A 17,594-nucleotide genomic window follows, 5' to 3' on the forward strand; every position below is an offset into this window, starting at 1 on the left:
CACAGGAAGAAAACAGAAAGCGCTCTGTTTATTACAACCTCAACTAGCGGCAACTGGAGTTTACTAATGTAACCCCGGTTCTATGAACCAAGCACACATTTTCTCTTGCAACCAAATTTTCAAATCAGGCGAATACACCCCACCCATAGTCTGGGAAACCCTGCATTAGTGAGACAACTGGGTACATTAAGTCTGCCTGGGTTCAGTTGTGCATCAGAATGGCTACCACGTTTCATCGTCAAATCTATTGTTGTGAACCAAATCCTTAAAAGAAAATAGATTTAATCATGTTCATTTCACTGAATCTCTCAATGGGCTTTGTAAAAGTTTACCATATAACTGCACCGGGGGATAGAGTCCGTTGTTATATGGCAGTGTTGCCCAACCCTGGTCCTCCAGTACCCCCAATAGTACACATGTTTATTGTAGCCCTGGACAAACACGCCTCATTCAACTCATTGAGGGTTTGATGATTAGTTGGCAAGTTGAAACAGGTGTGCGTGTCCAGGGTTACAAGAAAAATGGGTACTATTGGGGGTACTCCAGGACCAGGGTTTGGGAAACACTGCATAACAACTGACTCTGTAGTCCCGTGTGCAGTGTGCATGGTGTTATCAAGTTGCTGCAGAAAAACCTGCTTTTCTAGGCACTGCCCTCCGAATAGTAGATTGATGCACACAAGGGAATCTCTCTCCTATTGTGAGTGGAGAAAGGAGAGGAAGTGTATGAGGTAAACTGTGCTTTATGACAAGACAAATATCCAGGAGTTCAGACAGGAGAATACTGGTATATCTGAGATGGCAAAGGTAAGGGACTTTTCCATTTACTGTAATTTCCGGACTTTCGTTTACCGTAATTAAGCGCACCTGAATATAAGCCGCACCCACTGAATTAAATTATATATATTTTTTTTAACATAAATAAGCCGCACATGTGTATAAGCCGCAGGTGCCTACCGGTACATTGAAACAAATGAACTTTACACAGGCTTTAACGAAACACGGCTTGTAACAAAAATAAATAGGCTTTAACGAAACACGGCTTGTAACAAAAATAAATAGGCTTTAACGAAACATGGCTTGTAACAAAAAATAAAAAATTAGCAGTAAGCTTTAGTTGTCTTTTTGCACTGAGTCAATTCCTCACGCTGCTGTTTCCAACGTCTTCTCATCGACTCATTAAGACCAAGCTCCCGTGCAGCAGCTCTATTTCCTTTTCCAACAGCCAGATCAATCGCCTTCAACTTGAAAGCTGCATCATATGCATTTCTCCGTGTCTTTGCCATGATGAGGGTGACAAAATGACTACCGTAATCAGAATGATGGGAAGTTTGAGAGCGCTCGATTTAATCTAAACAGTAAACAAAAAAGTTGTTTGACCGTAACCCGTTCGGCAATTTCATTGGTCTAATGAAAGCTTCATGCCGCCAAAAAACTGAGCACGTCACAGAATGTGTTTTTTTGGAGAAAAAAAAATTGAAAGCGGGAAAAATCCATATATTAGCCGCGTCATTGTTTAAGCCGCGAGGTTCAAAGCCTGGGAAAAAAGTTGCGTCTTATAGTCCGGAATTTATGGTACCTGTGGAGTTTTGACTGAAGTGCAATTGATAAGCTTATAACTTTAAGTCGAAACTAACATTGTGCAGCAACAGTGTTTGAAAGATGTTTGTAGCTATCTTTTGTGTCACAATAAATGCGTTTTGTTTTTCACACAATCTAAATGCAAAAAGTCAGACTGAAAGTGAAAGGGATGGAATGGCAAGGCTCTGTGTCAACAGCTGAAATATGTCTCGTCCAACTGGATAGACAAGGCAATTACATCCAGGGTTCCTTCTCCACTGCAAAATAAAACATAAATCATATTTAGGCAGATATAACTATTAAATGGGTAACATTTTACTTAAGATAAATGCATAATTTGTGGTAGACGTGTTTTGGGGCTATCATGATGGAACATTCCTAGTGGGAGATCCTGGAAAGAGTACTTAGGTGCTCAGTTGGTCTTTGTTGGCGGGAGAGCAAGCTGGGCAGGTAACAGGTTGGGTAGAGTACAGTCATACCTGAGTTTTCTTAAAGGCCAAGTTGTTGCCTGACTAGTATACGGAGTATCTTTTGATTTATTAAATTATTTATGTCAACGTTTTGTTGTTTTCTGTACAAAGTTTATTGGCCAATTCGTCCTGTCTGTCTCCTCACTGTCCGATCAGCCGCCTCAGCTTCTATTTCACACCCACCCATACTTTCTTAACCCCCCCCCCTCCCCCCTCCTCCACCCACAGCCTCCACCTCTGGTGCCCCACCACAGGAACATCTATATGGGCAAGCCTGAGGAGAGTGAGCCCCAGAGGAGATGGAACTATGGTCCCTCTCCCTCAGACCCATCTGGCCCAGGGGTTGGTGAAGGCAGAGTAAGACTGTCAATCTTTGATAACATGAGCCCTGGTCAAAAGAAATGCACTATGTAGGGAATAGGGTGCCATTTGGGACCCTATTCCCTATATAGTGCACTACTTTTGACATGGCTATTGACTTGCATTCCTTACTATTTGAACTGCAGTTTTAACTATGACATGACTTACCTGACTTTATCCTCTTGGCCCCCTGGGGAGCATAGGACATCCACCATGGCTCTCCACCTCACTCTTCTGTGAGAGACCTATGGTTTGAAATATACATTGATTGAAATTAATTTATATTTGAACTGCAGTGGTACACTATGATGTACAGTATAACTATGGTGTGAAACTGTGTTATTGTAAATGTGACTTCTTAGAAGCCAGGCACAGCCCAGAAGCTGCCAGTGATCGCTGAAAGAGTCCTCCACAAGAAGGTGGTTGTGACCCTCAGGATGGAGTGTCTGAATTCATTAAGGCATCTCATCTGATGCAGCAACATGCATTCTTCTCTTCAATTTGCTTTCATACAGTATGAATCTTAACACCCACCCATACCCCCTCCACCCCCTCAAAAACAATGGCAAAAATGTATCCCATAATACTTTATTAACATGGAAATAGCTGTTCTATCATTCAGCCTACGGTAGCAGCTAATGTGTGGTGTTCAATGTAGGCCTACATTCCATGAGACTTTTGAAAAAAACAAAACATGCAGGGCTTGACATTAACCTGTTAATCCACTTGTCCTTCAGTCAAGGAGGTGACTGAAAATGTTGTGGTGTTTGATGCAAGAAACCACTTTACAAAATAAAATGCATCGTCGCTATATGTAGCTCTCGCTTTGACGTCAAGCACATCTACTCATGACCCCTCATGCTGTGAACACAGTCCAGTTCAAAGTGAATGGCACAGATCCATATATGGCAATGGTCTGTTTGCATATAAATCTACTGCACCACTGATTTGGTTATGGCGCACGGGTCTGTGTAGAGTATGGGTCGTGCCTGTCAATGCTATAGAATTCTACTCCGACGCGTTCGGCCTACAACAATCTCTTGCATAGTTCGTTTTTGTTTCGGTATGTTAAATTGAAAATGGCTAATATTGTGTTGATTTCGATCACAATTCCCACAGTAAAGGGAAATGTTGATAGGTAACACTAACGGGGGAAACTATAAAATTGAGTGATGTTCAATCATGCTTCTCTGCGTGCACTGATATTTCTGCTGTGCTGCAGTCCCGGGGGAGCTGCGTGCTAGCGCAGGCATGCAGCTTAGAAGGAACATCGATCATGAATACAAAGCATTATGTTTGGGGCAAATCCAACAACACATCACTGAGTGCCACTCTTTATATTTTCAAGCATGGTGGCTGCATCATTTATGGGTATGCATGTCATCGGCAAGGACTAGGGATTTCTTAAAATAAAAATGAATGGAATAGAGCTAATAACAGGCAAAATCTTAGAGGAAAACCTGGTTCAGTCTGCTTTTCAACAGACACTGAGAGACAAATTCACCTTTTGAGCAGGACAATAACCTAACACGAGGCCAAATATACACTGGAGTTGCTTACCGAGACGACTTTGAATGTTCCTGAGTGGCCTACTAGTTTTGACCATTTTTAATTAAATTGGTTTAAATCTATGGCAAGACTTGAATGGCTAGGAGCATGAATACTTTCTGAAACCACTGAGTGTACAAAACATTATGAACATCTGTCCTTTCCACTACATAGACTATCCAGGATAAAGCTATGATTCCTTATTGATGTCACTTGTTAAATCCACTTCAAACAGTGTAGCAAGGCAGGGGGACAGGTTAAATAAGATTTGTTTTAAATGTCTTGAGACATGGATTGTGTATGTGTGCCATTCAGAGGGTGAATGGGCTTGACAAAAGTTAAGTGCTGTTGAAAGGGGTATGGTAGCAGGTGCCAGGCGCACCGGTTTCTGTCAAGAACTACAACGCTGCTGGGTTTTTCAAGATCAACAGTTTCCCGTGTGTATTAAGAATGGTCCACCACCAAAGGACATCCAGCCAACTTGACACAACTGTGGGAAGCGGTGGAGTCTAGATGAATTGAGGCTGTTCTGAGGGCAAAAAGGGGAGGGGGTACAACTCGGTATTAGGAAGATGTTCTAAATGTTTTGTACATTGTGTTTATATAACTATGGTGTGAAACTAATTTTTTTGTAACTGACTTCTTAGAAGCCAGGCACAGCACAGAAACCGCCCCCTGTGACCCAGAATAAGTGGTCGGTGGGAAGTGATCCTCCACAAGAAGGTGGTTGTGACCCTCAGGATGGGGCGAGTGTGTCTGAATTCATTAAGAAGGTATCTCATCTGGTGCAGTAACACACTTCTTTCATTTGTATGTCACATTTTCTGTCTCCCACTGACTTAACGTACAACTAAGTGGAAATTCGTCTTGAGCGGAAGTTAGGATTTACGTCAAAGTGCACTGTCTCTGAATATGACTTGAATGTTATTTTTCAGTTTGAAGCTAAAGAGGACCAGAACAAGCAGCTGGTGGTGCGTCGTCCTCTTGGCCCGCCTGCAGTCATTGACAGAGAGGACTCCAATCCCCCTCTCTATGAAAAGGTTTTGGTTACGCGGGAAACTCGTACGGTGAGACAGACAGAGAAAACAGATGTTTAACACTAAGCTTAAATCAAATAATCGTGTATTGGCCGCGTACACAGTTTAGAAGATGTTATAGCGTGTGCAGCAAAATGCTTATGTTACTAGCTCCTAACAATGGAGTATAATGCCAAACAAGTAAACAAATAAGGATTGTCTCAACGAATCCAATTAACAACCCAAATAACACTGTAACAGTAATCCAAATGCAATCTATATGTATGTATACCGGGATAATTTACACATTGTACTGTATACTAAGAATGACAGAGTACAGCAGTAGCTCACTGTAATATCTATCTCAAGAATCCAGTATATAATAAATATGGTGTGTGTATAAACGGTAACTACAATGTACAGTAGTAGAAATATTAGAATGAGCTATATGGAGAATACAGTATTTAATCTTAACACTAATACTTGGTTTTCCGAGCTGTACATTGTTCTTCCAGTTTGGGTTGCCTGCCGTCGTTGACAGAAAACAGTCCAGTGACTATATCTATGAAGAGGTTTTTGTTACGCAGGAAACTCGTACGGTATGACGACTAAAGGAATCACAGTCAGCCAGCTACAAATACTGTTTTTCACGTTATACTTCAAGGGCCGGTTTCCCCAACCTGGACTCGGGGGTGGATGTAACAGTAAACAAAAATCGGGGACACTCAAATTAGTATGATATGTATTTATTTGTGGATGGCCATCATTCACTTTGTATGATATGTTATGAATTACAATATGTTACAAATTTGCAATACATATGTTACAGATTCCAATTTGTGGTGGCTAACGTTAGCTACTTGTCTGTTTGCTAGGCTAGTGGTAAAGGTTAGCTAACATGCTAACTAGTTGCAAAGAAGCAAGTAGTTGCAAAGTTGTCCATGAGGCGATTTGAACATACAACTTTTGGGTTGCTCAACATTCTCTTTATATACCAACCCATCCATCCCCCTTTACTTTTTGCCTTAAGTAACCTTCTGTCTTATGTAACTATACCAAACGTTACATATCATATACATTTGATATGCAGGCATGCAGCTTAGAAGGAACATCGGTCGTGAATACAAAGCATTATGTTTGGGGCAAATCCAACAACAATTCACTGAGTGCCACTCTTTATATTTTCAAGCATGGTGGCTGCATCATTTATGGGTATGCATGTCATCGGCAAGGACTAGGGATTTCTTAAAATAAAAATGAATGGAATAGAGCTAATAACAGGCAAAATCTTAGAGGAAAAGCTGGTTCAGTCTGCTTTTCAACAGACACTGAGAGACAAATTCACCTTTTGAGCAGGACAATAACCTAACACGAGGCCAAATATACACTGGAGTTGCTTACCGAGACGACTTTGAATGTTCCTGAGTGGCCTACTAGTTTTGACAATTTTTTATTAAATTGGTTTAAATCTATGGCAAGACTTGAATGGCTAGGAGCATGAATACTTTCTGAAACCACTGAGTGTACAAAACATTATGAACATCTGTCCTTTCCACTACATAGACTATCCAGGATAAAGCTATGATTCCTTATTGATGTCACTTGTTAAATCCACTTCAAACAGTGTAGCAAGGCGGGGGACAGGTTAAATAAGATTGTTTTAAATGTCTTGAGACATGGATTGTGTATGTGTGCCATTCAGAGGGTGAATGGGCTTGACAAAAGTTAAGTGCTGTTGAAAGGGGTATGGTAGCAGGTGCCAGGCGCACCGGTTTCTGTCAAGAACTACAACGCTGCTGGGTTTTTCAAGATCAACAGTTTCCCGTGTGTATCAAGAATGGTCCACCACCCAAGGACATCCAGCCAACTTGACACAACTGTGGGAAGCGGTGGAGTCTAGATGAATTGAGGCTGTTCTGAGGGCAAAAAGGGGAGGGGGGTACAACTCGGTATTAGGAAGATGTTCTTAATGTTTTGTACATTGTGTGTATATAACTATGGTGTGAAACAATTTTTTTTGTAACTGACTTCTTAGAAGCCAGGCACAGCACAGAAACCGCCCCCTGTGACCCAGAATAAGTGGTCGGTGGGAAGTGATCCTCCACAAGAAGGTGGTTGTGACCCTCAGGATGGGGCGAGTGTGTCTGAATTCATTAAGAAGGTATCTCATCTGGTGCAGCAACACACTTCTTTCATTTGTATGTCACATTTTCTGTCTCCCACTGACTTAACGTACAACTAAGTGGAAATTCGTCTTGAGCGGAAGTTAGGATTTAAGTCAAAGTGCACTGTCTCTGAATATGACTTGAATGTTATTTTTCAGTTTGAAGCTAAAGAGGACCAGAACAAGCAGCTGGTGGTGCGTCGTCCTCTTGGCCCGCCTGCCGTCATTGACAGAGAGGACTCCAATCCCCCTCTCTATGAAAAGGTTTTGGTTACGCGGGAAACTCGTACGGTGAGACAGACAGAGAAAACAGATGTTTAACACTAAGCTTAAATCAAATAATCGTGTATTGGCCGCGTACACAGTTTAGAAGATGTTATAGCGTGTGCAGCAAAATGCTTATGTTACTAGCTCCTAACAATGGATTATAATGCCAAACAAGTAAACAAATAAGGATTGTCTCAACGAATCCAATTAACAACCCAAATAACACTGTAACAGTAATCCAAATGCAATCTATATGTATGTATACCGGGATAATTTACACATTGTACTGTATACTAAGAATGACAGAGTACAGCAGTAGCTCACTGTAATATCTATCTCAAGAATCCAGTATATAATAAATATGGTGTGTGTATAAACGGTGTAACTACAATGTACAGTAGTAGAAATATTAGAATGAGCTATATGGAGAATACAGTATTTAATCTTAACACTAATACTTGGTTTTCCGAGCTGTACATTGTTCTTCCAGTTTGGGTTGCCTGCCGTCGTTGACAGAAAACAATCCAGTGACTATATCTATGAAGAGGTTTTTGTTACGCAGGAAACTCGTACGGTATGACGACTAAAGGAATCACAGTCAGCCAGCTACAAATACTGTTTTTCACGTTATACTTCAAGGGCCGGTTTCCCCAACCTGGACTCGGGGGTGGATGTAACAGTAAACAAAAATCGGGGACACTCAAATTAGTATGATATGTATTTATTTGTGGATGGCCATCATTCACTTTGTATGATATGTTATGAATTACAAGAGCGTCAGCTAAATGACTAAAATGTAATATGTTACAAATTTGCAATACATATGTTACAGATTCCAATTTGTGGTGGCTAACGTTAGCTACTTGTCTGTTTGCTAGGCTAGTGGTAAAGGTTAGCTAACATGCTAACTAGTTGCAAAGTAGCAAGTAGTTGCAAAGTTGTCCATGAGGCGATTTGAACATACAACTTTTGGGTTGCTCAACATTCTCTTTATATACCAACCCATCCATCCCCCTTTACTTTTTGCCTTAAGTAACCTTCTGTCTTATGTAACTGTACCAAACGTTACATATCATATACATTTGAGTGCCCCTGATTTTTGTTTACTATGTTACGTCTAGTCTGAGACCAGCCTGATTTCCCAGACCCAGATTAAGCCTAGTCCAAAAACAAAAAATGCTTTTTTAATATTTAGCGTACACGCTTGTCCAGAGCAATTTAAAGTAGTGAGTGCATACATTTTTTTTTTTTTTTTCTTCGTTGGAATCAAACCCACAACCCTGGCGTTGCAAGCACCATGCTCTACCAACTGAGCCACACGGGACCATTCTCAATGGAGATTCTCTTTTGAAAGAGTTTTTAATCCAGGACTAGGCTTGATCTTAATCTGGGAATCCGGCCCGACGTGTCATACTTTATTACAGGCCAAACAAAGTGTCCTGAAAAAGTTTATTGTATTTCTATTTTTTTAGGTAGCAGTTCACCAACAGATATGTACAACCTATGTTCACTGTGTAAGGCCACCTCCTCCATTGCCGTTAAAGCAGTCACTCCCTCTGAAAGGCAGAATCAAAACACTCTCAAAAAGCAGCATTAGTGAAGAGGATCAAGAAGATAACATCAAGGTATTCCAAGTATGACCTTGAACTTGCTCTGTGATGATTCCCCTGGGTATAGATCTAGGATCAGCTTCCACTTCCCCAGTCCTAACTTTAACAATTAGGGGTGAAATATGCTAAACTGATCCACGATCAGAATTTACTGGCAAATTCACCATACACCGTAAAACCTAGCCTAAACAGCCCTAAGTGGTCAAAAGACAGGAATGAAACCACTAGCGGCTCTTGGGCCTATGTATAACCATGAACAGCTCAACTAAGCTGTCAGGCATCAATACATTGTGTATTATATTATTTACATACAGAACCTCCAAAGAATCATCACTAATGACAATTTGACCACAACCATTTGTCAAATTCACATTTCACCCTTTCATTTGATTCTTCCATCAGGATGCAGATCGTCTGATGGAATGGTGGGAGAAGGTGAAAAGTGAACGTGAGCATCACAGCTTCAAAATGTACTTTGTAATTTCCAGCATAGTTTAGGTGTGACTTTAATATTTTCCTCTGTTGCCTTTTAGCATGGAAAGATCTGTCTAATGACCCTAAACTGGCCAAGAAGGGAGAAGCAAAGTAAGTTATTTAGTTTAGACCCAGCTAACAAACTTTTGTGTACATTTGAATATTGTCACTAACCACCCTCCATACTGATGACCTTCTATATCTAGACTGTTCAAAAAGAAAGCACAGCGGTTCCAGAATGCATTGCAGTTGTACAACCTAAGCATGGGAAGACCCTAAAGAACCACATCATTGACCTCTTCAGCATCGCAGACAACTTAGACAAGGTAGGAGTACTATAGACTACTACTATACATGCTTGTAATGCCTTTGATTTTTAATGTAAGCCTGTAACTAACATCAATTACCCCCAAGCAGATGATTTAAATACAATTCTACAATTACATTAGATTTAATTCCATTCAATTCAATAATTTAATTCTATCCAAGGTTTCCAAGGGAACCAAGATCGCTGGCATCACCGGGGGCGCCACGGGGGCGGTTGGAGGGGTGGCGGCTGCAGCAGGGGTGATCTTCGCCCCCTTCACCCTAGGGGCATCACTGGCCTTGACAGTGCTCGGAGTCGGTGTAGCTGCAGCTGGAGGGGTCACAGGGGCCTCTGCAGCTATTGCTAACAAAGTGAGCTGTTAGAATCCAAACACAATCAAACTTTATTTATAGAGCATTTTAAGGATGATAGCACACTTAATATATTAATATGGTTCATGCTTGATTGGACAGACACCAGGAATTTCAATTGGCCTGGGAGCCAAGTTAGTTTCCCATGAAACTCACTCAGATAAATTCACTAAGTGTTCCATTCGGAACTTAGCTACTTAAAAGAATGTTGAGAAGTACTGTGCATAACATCACTGTCCAACTCCTCTTCATTCCAGGAAGTAAATTCTTCATCTCTCTTAGGTGAGCAGTGCACTGGACAGGAAGAAGATTGAGCTGATCCTCCAGGACTACCTGGTCCTGATGGGTGACATTGAAGACTGCTTGAGGTTCATCAACGTGGGCATGGAGCACCTGAGGAAGCACAACCTTTCAACCCTCCAGGAGGTTGACACAGAGGCCGTCAGAGTGGTCAGGTATGATCTTAATATACTGCATTTACTCTTGTCTGGAAATATATTCTCTTTTTTTAATTTTTTTATATTTGCATGTTTTTAAACCTTAACCTAAACCAGGGTGGCCTTAGTGACAGGAGTGGGTAGCTCCAGTGCCATAGATGCCAGCAGTAAGGCATCGGGGATGCTCCAAGGCTTTGCTCTAGGCATGGATATCTATTTTACCCTGAAGAAGGATGGCAAAGGTGGGCCGAAGCTGAAGAAGGGATTGGAGTCCACGTTTGGGAGAAAGATACGAGAAGTGGCTCAGCAGCTGAATGAAGGGCTGGATGAAGTGATCAAGGTCAAATATGAGCTAGTGGAAAATAATCTCATCCTCTGAAGAAAGGGAAAGGGGGATACCTAAGTTGCTCAACTGAAATGTGTCTTCCGCATTTAACCCAACCCCTCTGAATCAGAAGTGCGGAGGGCTGCCTTAATCGACAGCCCTACACACACAAAAATGTGGTTTCCTCAAGGCTTCTTTGGGAAGGGTGATGGTTCCAGTGATAATTAAAATGTTGGGGTGGCGGCTCATTGGACTTGATGTTATGCGATTACATGATTATGGTCAGTGTCTTGTGAATTGAATGGTTGACAGTCAGTAGTTCTGAAGTGTCTCCTCAGGGACCCTGAGCAGTTCCAGCGCTAGCGTACTTGATTCCGTTAAGACACAATAGTAAAACCTATGGAATTTAAATTATATAACCTTGCTATTAAACCAGAATAAAAGAACCTTTTGAGATTGGTTCTATAAAGAAACTATCATTCTCCATGAAGTTTCTATAAATAACCATAAGGGTTCTATATAGCCCCAAAAAGGCTTGTAACCATAGCGGAACCCTTTGTCTGAAACATTTTATTAATGGTTATTTCAGTTGTGTATCATACAATCACTGCAACATTTTCCATTGTCAAATCTATTGTCATATAAACCAATGTTGTGAATAAATAATTAGAAGACAACGATTTAGTCATGTTCATCAATGGGCCTTGTAGGACTGTATATTATAACTGAATATGTACTCTCCGGTGCAATGATCAGGGTCTGCCCTCCTTTTAGGCAAGATTAGGCCCGGCACTTGATTTTGGGGAGGCATTATGACAATTGGCTGCCGCCCTCCGGCGCCCCTGATAGGCTACTACACCGCCCGCGGCACCCCAGCCACCAGCTCATAGCGTTGCTGCTGTTCCCGCCCCCACCCCATTCCTGCTTCTCCCGAATCCCACTATCCTTGCTGGTGATGTGTTTATGGAAAATGTATAAAAATTAATCTGCCAATTAAATGGTTTTTTTTTTACATTTGTGTGTGACGAAAACGATTAGTGATTAAGGCAGTAGCCTACCCTGTTAGTAGCTAGCGAACAGTGGAAATAATTTAGCTAAACAATCTATTGAGTTGAAACAATTTGCTACCACGTCTAAGACTGACAAAAACTGTGAGAAAAGAGGCACAATTTCTAAACCAAAGAAATGTGCTGGTGCAATGTGTCAGCATGCAGCAATGTCCATCAGCCGGTGTGGAGAATGACAAGCCTACGAGGACAGGCCATTCATTCGCCGAAAACGACGAGCCCCGGTTCGCTGATTCTAGCAGCAAAATGGGCAAACCGGAGGAGTCCCGAGCCATACACTTCCACCGATGACAGTTCTCTGTCTGGACAAGAACAGGTGGTCGCACCAGGCCTAGCCACACCTCCAAACAATGCCGGGGAAAACCCTATCTTGGACCCAGACTCAGATTCGTCGCTCCCCGTCCCCGATGACAGTTGTGGTGCTGCTGCTAAATCCGACTCCCAGACAAAAAACACAAGATCCCCTGTGAGTGGCCAAAATATATGAATGGATGTTTACGGCATATGTTAGTGCAGGCTGGGCCACATCAGGATTAGGATGGGTATTTCCCAGGAGATGAGGGTAAGCGAAAGTTTTCGTTGGCCCACTACAATAAGAGGATGGCGAACGGGGAGAGAGTGGAGCGACCAAGGTTTGTCTATTCCAAGCAAAACGTTGCAGCCTTCTGTTTTTGCTGCAAACATAGAATTGCATACATAATTGGTGCTTATTTCTTCATCTTCCAAGAAATAAGTGGTAAGCCTACCTGTATGACAGACACAACTTTCCTATCAATAGATGTCGGTATAGCCAAATACTCCAATACTGTCGCATGCACTGATTAAATACCTCCGTGTCTGGGAAGGGCTTGGGGTGTTTGACTAAAACCAGGGCTCGAATTAAGTGAGGGTATCACATACCCTTTGTTAAAGGGCAAAAATGATATTTCCTTTATGAAATAAATACATAGCGTATCCAGATTATATCAAGCGTTCTATAAGAATGCTTAACTCGGTGATATATTGATTCCTCTCTATGACAATCTGAAGCTAAACTGCAGCCTATAATATTCGAAGACATAAAAAAAAAAATACTTTACTATTCTGTCCCTATTAAGTTAGCTTTTCTCTTTCTGAAAAGAGAAGATGTTTGTTTAAAACCAGGCAGCTTTTAGGGAAGCAATTATGTTGTTTGGTTATACAACTAAAGAGTAGCCAGCAGTTGAAGCTTACCGTTTTCTGTGTCAGTTGAGCTTCAGTCTGTGGCGAAAGGTAACTTTTGAAAGTGCCATAAGGATGTCGAAAATGTAATTATTTTTGTTTCGCCTAGGGTGGCAGAGCTTCCAGGGCATTAGTGATTTTATCAATAAAATCAGATTGAAAATATTAGGCTATATTATTGACATTGAACTGATTATATAGCCTACTAACCAGATGTTTAATTTGTAGCATAGGCCTATTAATTGCGCCGCTATTATGTTCCGTTCCCTCTGACTTTTAGCTGAGAAAACCATTGTCTCGCCTAGGACGGCAGCACGCCCAGGACCGGCCCTGGGCATGATCATGTTGTGGCTCAAGTTAATGAAGTAGAAAGTTTGATGCCCTCCGAAAAGTAGATCCAAGCACACAAGATAGTAATGATCTTCTATTGTGAGTAGAGGAAGTGTATGAGCGAAACAGTGCTTTGTGACAAGACAAATCTCCAAGGATGTTCAGACGAGTATAGTTGTACATCTGTGATGGCAAAGGTTTAAGGGCCTTTTTGTCTTTACCTGTGGAGTTTTGAGTCTGGTATGATTTAGCCCTCAATGCATAGCCTTAAAGGAATGAGCAGACTTCATTAAAGTACATTTTTTTCAATAAGTACATACGTTTTTGCCCCAACATACATCCCTAAGTGAGCACAAATAATATAGTATGTCAAACCTTGTATTGACTATATTAACCCAAACATAAATTAATGCATTGCAAAAATAATACTATTGGGGTTTTTTTATAAGTAGGGCCCTGGGTTTTGTCATGACATGATGCCTGATTTTAAAACTACATTTTCATCCTTACATTTTAAAAAAATGAAGCAATTGTCTGAGTATGGTGCTGGACAATCTGACATAAAAAGAAAAGGGGGACAGTTTGATCAAAAAGCTTTAAATGAAGGTTAAAATCCAGGCATGTCACATGATGGCGCAAAACACAAGGCCCTATTTCTAAGACACGCCCACTTGTGTGTGACACTGTCAGAGTTAAAGTGAAAAGGATGCAAGGCATTACTAATGATTCATTCCAAGTTGCGCAACTCAACAGCCCTAAATGTGTCTTGACTCTTGTCCAAATGGATACAGCCAACATCCAGGGTTCTTCCTCCACTGCAAAAGAAGACAAAGCATGTACAGAAAGCAGATTATCAACTGTTGTCAAGCGCACCTGGGTCAGAAAATATGATTGCCTTCCTCAATAGTAGGCAGCGCATTCTACTAGATGAAAAGCCAAAATTAGTATGACGTCCTGGCATTTGAAGCATACTCAATTCGAAGTGGGACATACAATAAAATGTTATATTTCCGCATACCCCAAAATACTACTATTTAGAACTCAACTACAGTTATTCAGCAGGTGCTTCATCTCTGTCCGGCTCCTTACTATTCACCGTTATAAACATGACAGTATCGATTTTAAAGTATGTACAAGAGTATTTGCTTTTAACCTTTTCACCTTAGCTACTTTTTGAGTGTGTGGCAGATTCATCCCCCCACAGCCTCCACCCCTGGTGCGCCACTCCAGGAACATCTATATTGGCAAGCCTGAGGAGAGTGAGCCCCAGAGGAGATGGAGCTGTGGTCCCCCTCTCCCTCAGTCACACTTGGCCCAGGGGTTGGTGGAGGCAGAGTAAGATTGGATTCAACCATTGTCAACATACTGTACATCAAGTTGAATGCCTTTATATTTGAACTGCAGTTTTAACTATGGCATGACTTACCTGACTTTATCCTCTTGGCCCCCTGGGGAGCATAGGACATCCACCATGGCTCTCCACCTAACTCTTCTCTGAGAGACCTATGGTGTAAAATATACATTGACTTGAGAACTCCAGACACAGTTCAGAAGCGGCCTCCTATGGCGCAGCAGAAGTTGTCTGTGAGAAGTAATCCTGAAATCACTGTGACTGAAATGGTCAAGAAGGTATCGTGCCACAACACACTCTTCTCTTCCATTTTCTCTCATATATTCATATAGGAGTGAATCCTAACTTCCCCTGACGTCAAATGTTCACGTTGTCTCCCATTGACAACGCAGTGCTATGTAGTAAAAATCCGACTTGAGTGGAAGTTAGGATTTGCCTCAGAAAATGCACTCTCTGAAAATGACTTGAATTACTATTTTATTTTTCAGTTTGAAACTGAAGAGGACCAATACAAGCCGCTTGTGGTGGGTCATCGTCTTGGGCCGCCTGCCGTCCTTGACAGAGAGGAGTCCAATCTTCCACTGTATGAAAATGTTTTGGTTACGCAGGAAACTCGTAAGGTGAGACAGACAGAGAAAAGAGATGTTTAACGCTAAGCTTAAATCCAATTAACAACCCAAATAACACTGTAACAGTAATCCAAATGCAATCTTTACGTATGTACACAGGGAGCATTTACACATTGTATGACAGAGTACAGCAGTAGCTCATTGTAATATATCTATGTCAAGAATCCAGTATATAATAAATATGTGGTGAGTGTATAAACAGTAACTACAATGCAATGTACAGCAGTAGAAATATTACAATGAGCTATATGAAGAATACAGTATTTAATCTTAACACTCATTTATTACCAATACTGTAATACCTGGTTTTCCGAGCTGTACATAGTTTTTTTTCCAGTTTGGGTCGCCTGCCGTCGTTGACAGAGAGGAGTCCAATCACCCTCTTTATGAAGAGGTTTTGGTTACGCAGGAAACTCGTACGGTGAGACAACTTTCTCAGTTTTAGCATTTATGTATCTGAAGGACTTTGCACTGCATTATCTGTTGTGTTGTGTATGACTTTATTGATGATATATTTAGGCAGATCATTTCTTTACTTGTTTTATATGATATGACACATAACATGTTAAGAATGTTTCTGCTTATGTACCACGATGATCAAATAAACCTTAACCATAACCAGGGTGGCCAAAGTGACAGGAGTGGGTAGTGCCAGTGCCATAGAGCCCAGCAGTAAGGCATCGGGGGTGCTCCAAGGCTTCGCTCTGGCTTCACTAAGCAAGAGGATGGTCCAAAGCTGAAGAAAGGACTGAAGTCCAAGTTTGGGGAAAAAGATACGCAAAGTGGCTCAGCAGCTGAATGAAGGGCTGGATGAAGTGTTCGAGGCCAAAGATGAGCTAGTGGAAAATAATCTCATCCTCTGAGGTGGAGGAGACGGAGAAAGCGGATGAGGAGCCAAATCAATGTTTATTTGTAAGGTGAAAATTACATCGGGTGTAAACTGTACAGTGAAATTCTTACTTGGAAGCTCTCCTCAATGTTAATCATGATTTGTCAGGACTCTTGACATCTACTTTTCCAGATTTAGATATTTTTACTAATAACTTTAACAAATGCACCACAACCCACATCGATTGACTCAACCTCAAAATATGTAATAAACAAATAGCCTTGAATTCATTCTATTTACATCTCTATCAACAAAATTAGGAGACACAATATTTTTGCTCAATAAACTATTTTTTTCAAATGATCTTTCTAAAAAACATTTCTATATTGTCATGTATACCAAACATTAGGAACACCTTCCTAATATAGAGTTGCGCCCCCCCCCCCCCCTTTCACCCTCAGAACAGTCTCAATTTGTCAGGGGATGGACTCTACAAGGTGTTGAAAGAGTTCCACAGGGATGCTGGCCCATGTTGATTCCAATGCTCCCACAGTTGTGTCAAGTTGACTGGACGTCCTTTGGGTGGTGGACCATTCTTGATACACACGGGAAACTGTTGAGCGTGAAAAACCCAGCAGTGTTGCAGTTCCTGACACAAACCAGTGTGCCTGTCTTGCCCATTCCCCCTCTGAATGGTATACATACACAGTCCATGTCTCAATTGTCTCAAGGCTTAAAAATCCTTCTTTAATCTGTCTCCTTCCCTTCATCTACACTGAAGTGAATTTAACAAGTGACATCAATAAGGGATCATGGCTCTCACCTGGATTCACCTGGTCAGTCTGTCATGGAAAGAACAGGTGTTATTAATGTTTTGTATACTCTGTATATCTGTACTATACATTTGTTGTTAAAAATGTCAAATCAATTGACTTTTATTTTTACTACCCACTAGACCCCGACTTTGAATACCACTGGTTAAATGGTGCAGTAACATTGTCTGTTTCTCAAATGGCACCATATAGGGCTGTCGTCAAAGTAGTGCACTACATAGGGAATAGGGAACCATTTTGATGTACAACAGAGAACCCAATGACCTCCACTACTTCTTTATTTGGCTTTTCAACCACCAGGTGGAGAGATTGGACATGTATTCAATTGTAATCATGAGTTGTCGTCAGAATATAACTAAACTAATTGTTTATAAAATTGAAATAAAGTTACCACAATTTTCGTATTAATCTGTTGATTAGTTACCG

At 41.2% G+C, this 17,594-nt stretch overlaps 1 protein-coding gene and 1 long non-coding RNA gene across 5 annotated transcripts; both read left to right on the forward strand.

The window, feature by feature from the left end:
• The first annotated feature begins 676 nt into the window (after positions 1–676).
• On the forward strand, positions 677–10,068 carry LOC115147452 (uncharacterized). Of its 3 annotated transcripts, XM_029689696.1 has the most exons (13): positions 678–806; positions 2,279–2,407; positions 4,606–4,731; positions 4,894–5,025; positions 5,490–5,573; positions 7,010–7,135; positions 7,298–7,429; positions 7,896–7,979; positions 8,878–9,030; positions 9,418–9,463; positions 9,549–9,600; positions 9,696–9,815; positions 9,979–10,068. In XM_029689696.1, exons 1-12 carry the CDS (start codon positions 798–800, stop codon positions 9,766–9,768), a joined length of 1,146 nt encoding a protein of 381 aa, XP_029545556.1. In that variant the 5' UTR covers positions 678–797; the 3' UTR covers positions 9,769–9,815; positions 9,979–10,068. The 3 variants fall into 3 exon arrangements, with proteins under 3 accessions (XP_029545558.1, XP_029545556.1, XP_029545557.1); XM_029689698.1 differs by lacking the exon at positions 7,896–7,979 and having other exon boundaries at positions 677–806; XM_029689697.1 differs by lacking the exon at positions 5,490–5,573 and having other exon boundaries at positions 679–806.
• Positions 10,069–11,008: 940 nt separating this feature from the next.
• LOC115147453 (uncharacterized) lies at positions 11,009–16,699 on the forward strand. Of its 2 annotated transcripts, none has more exons than XR_003866343.1 (4): positions 11,009–15,155; positions 15,366–15,497; positions 15,844–15,927; positions 16,129–16,699. It is a non-coding gene; the product is annotated as an uncharacterized LOC115147453 (long non-coding RNA). The 2 variants fall into 2 exon arrangements; XR_003866344.1 differs by having other exon boundaries at positions 11,009–14,861; positions 14,988–15,155; positions 15,366–15,927.
• Positions 16,700–17,594: the final 895 nt, after the last annotated feature.

This window comes from Salmo trutta, chromosome 14 (assembly GCF_901001165.1).
Source record: "Salmo trutta chromosome 14, fSalTru1.1, whole genome shotgun sequence".
NCBI classification, from domain to species: Eukaryota; Metazoa; Chordata; class Actinopteri; order Salmoniformes; family Salmonidae; genus Salmo; species Salmo trutta.

Excerpts from the sequence above, each read along its gene's own strand:
- LOC115147452 (XM_029689696.1), top strand. Across the intron at positions 2,408-4,605 it reads CAGGGGTTGGTGAAGGCAGA|AAGCCAGGCACAGCACAGAA; the intron begins GTAAGACTGTCA and ends CTGACTTCTTAG. Across the intron at positions 7,136-7,297 it reads TGTCTGAATTCATTAAGAAG|TTTGAAGCTAAAGAGGACCA; the intron begins GTATCTCATCTG and ends GTTATTTTTCAG.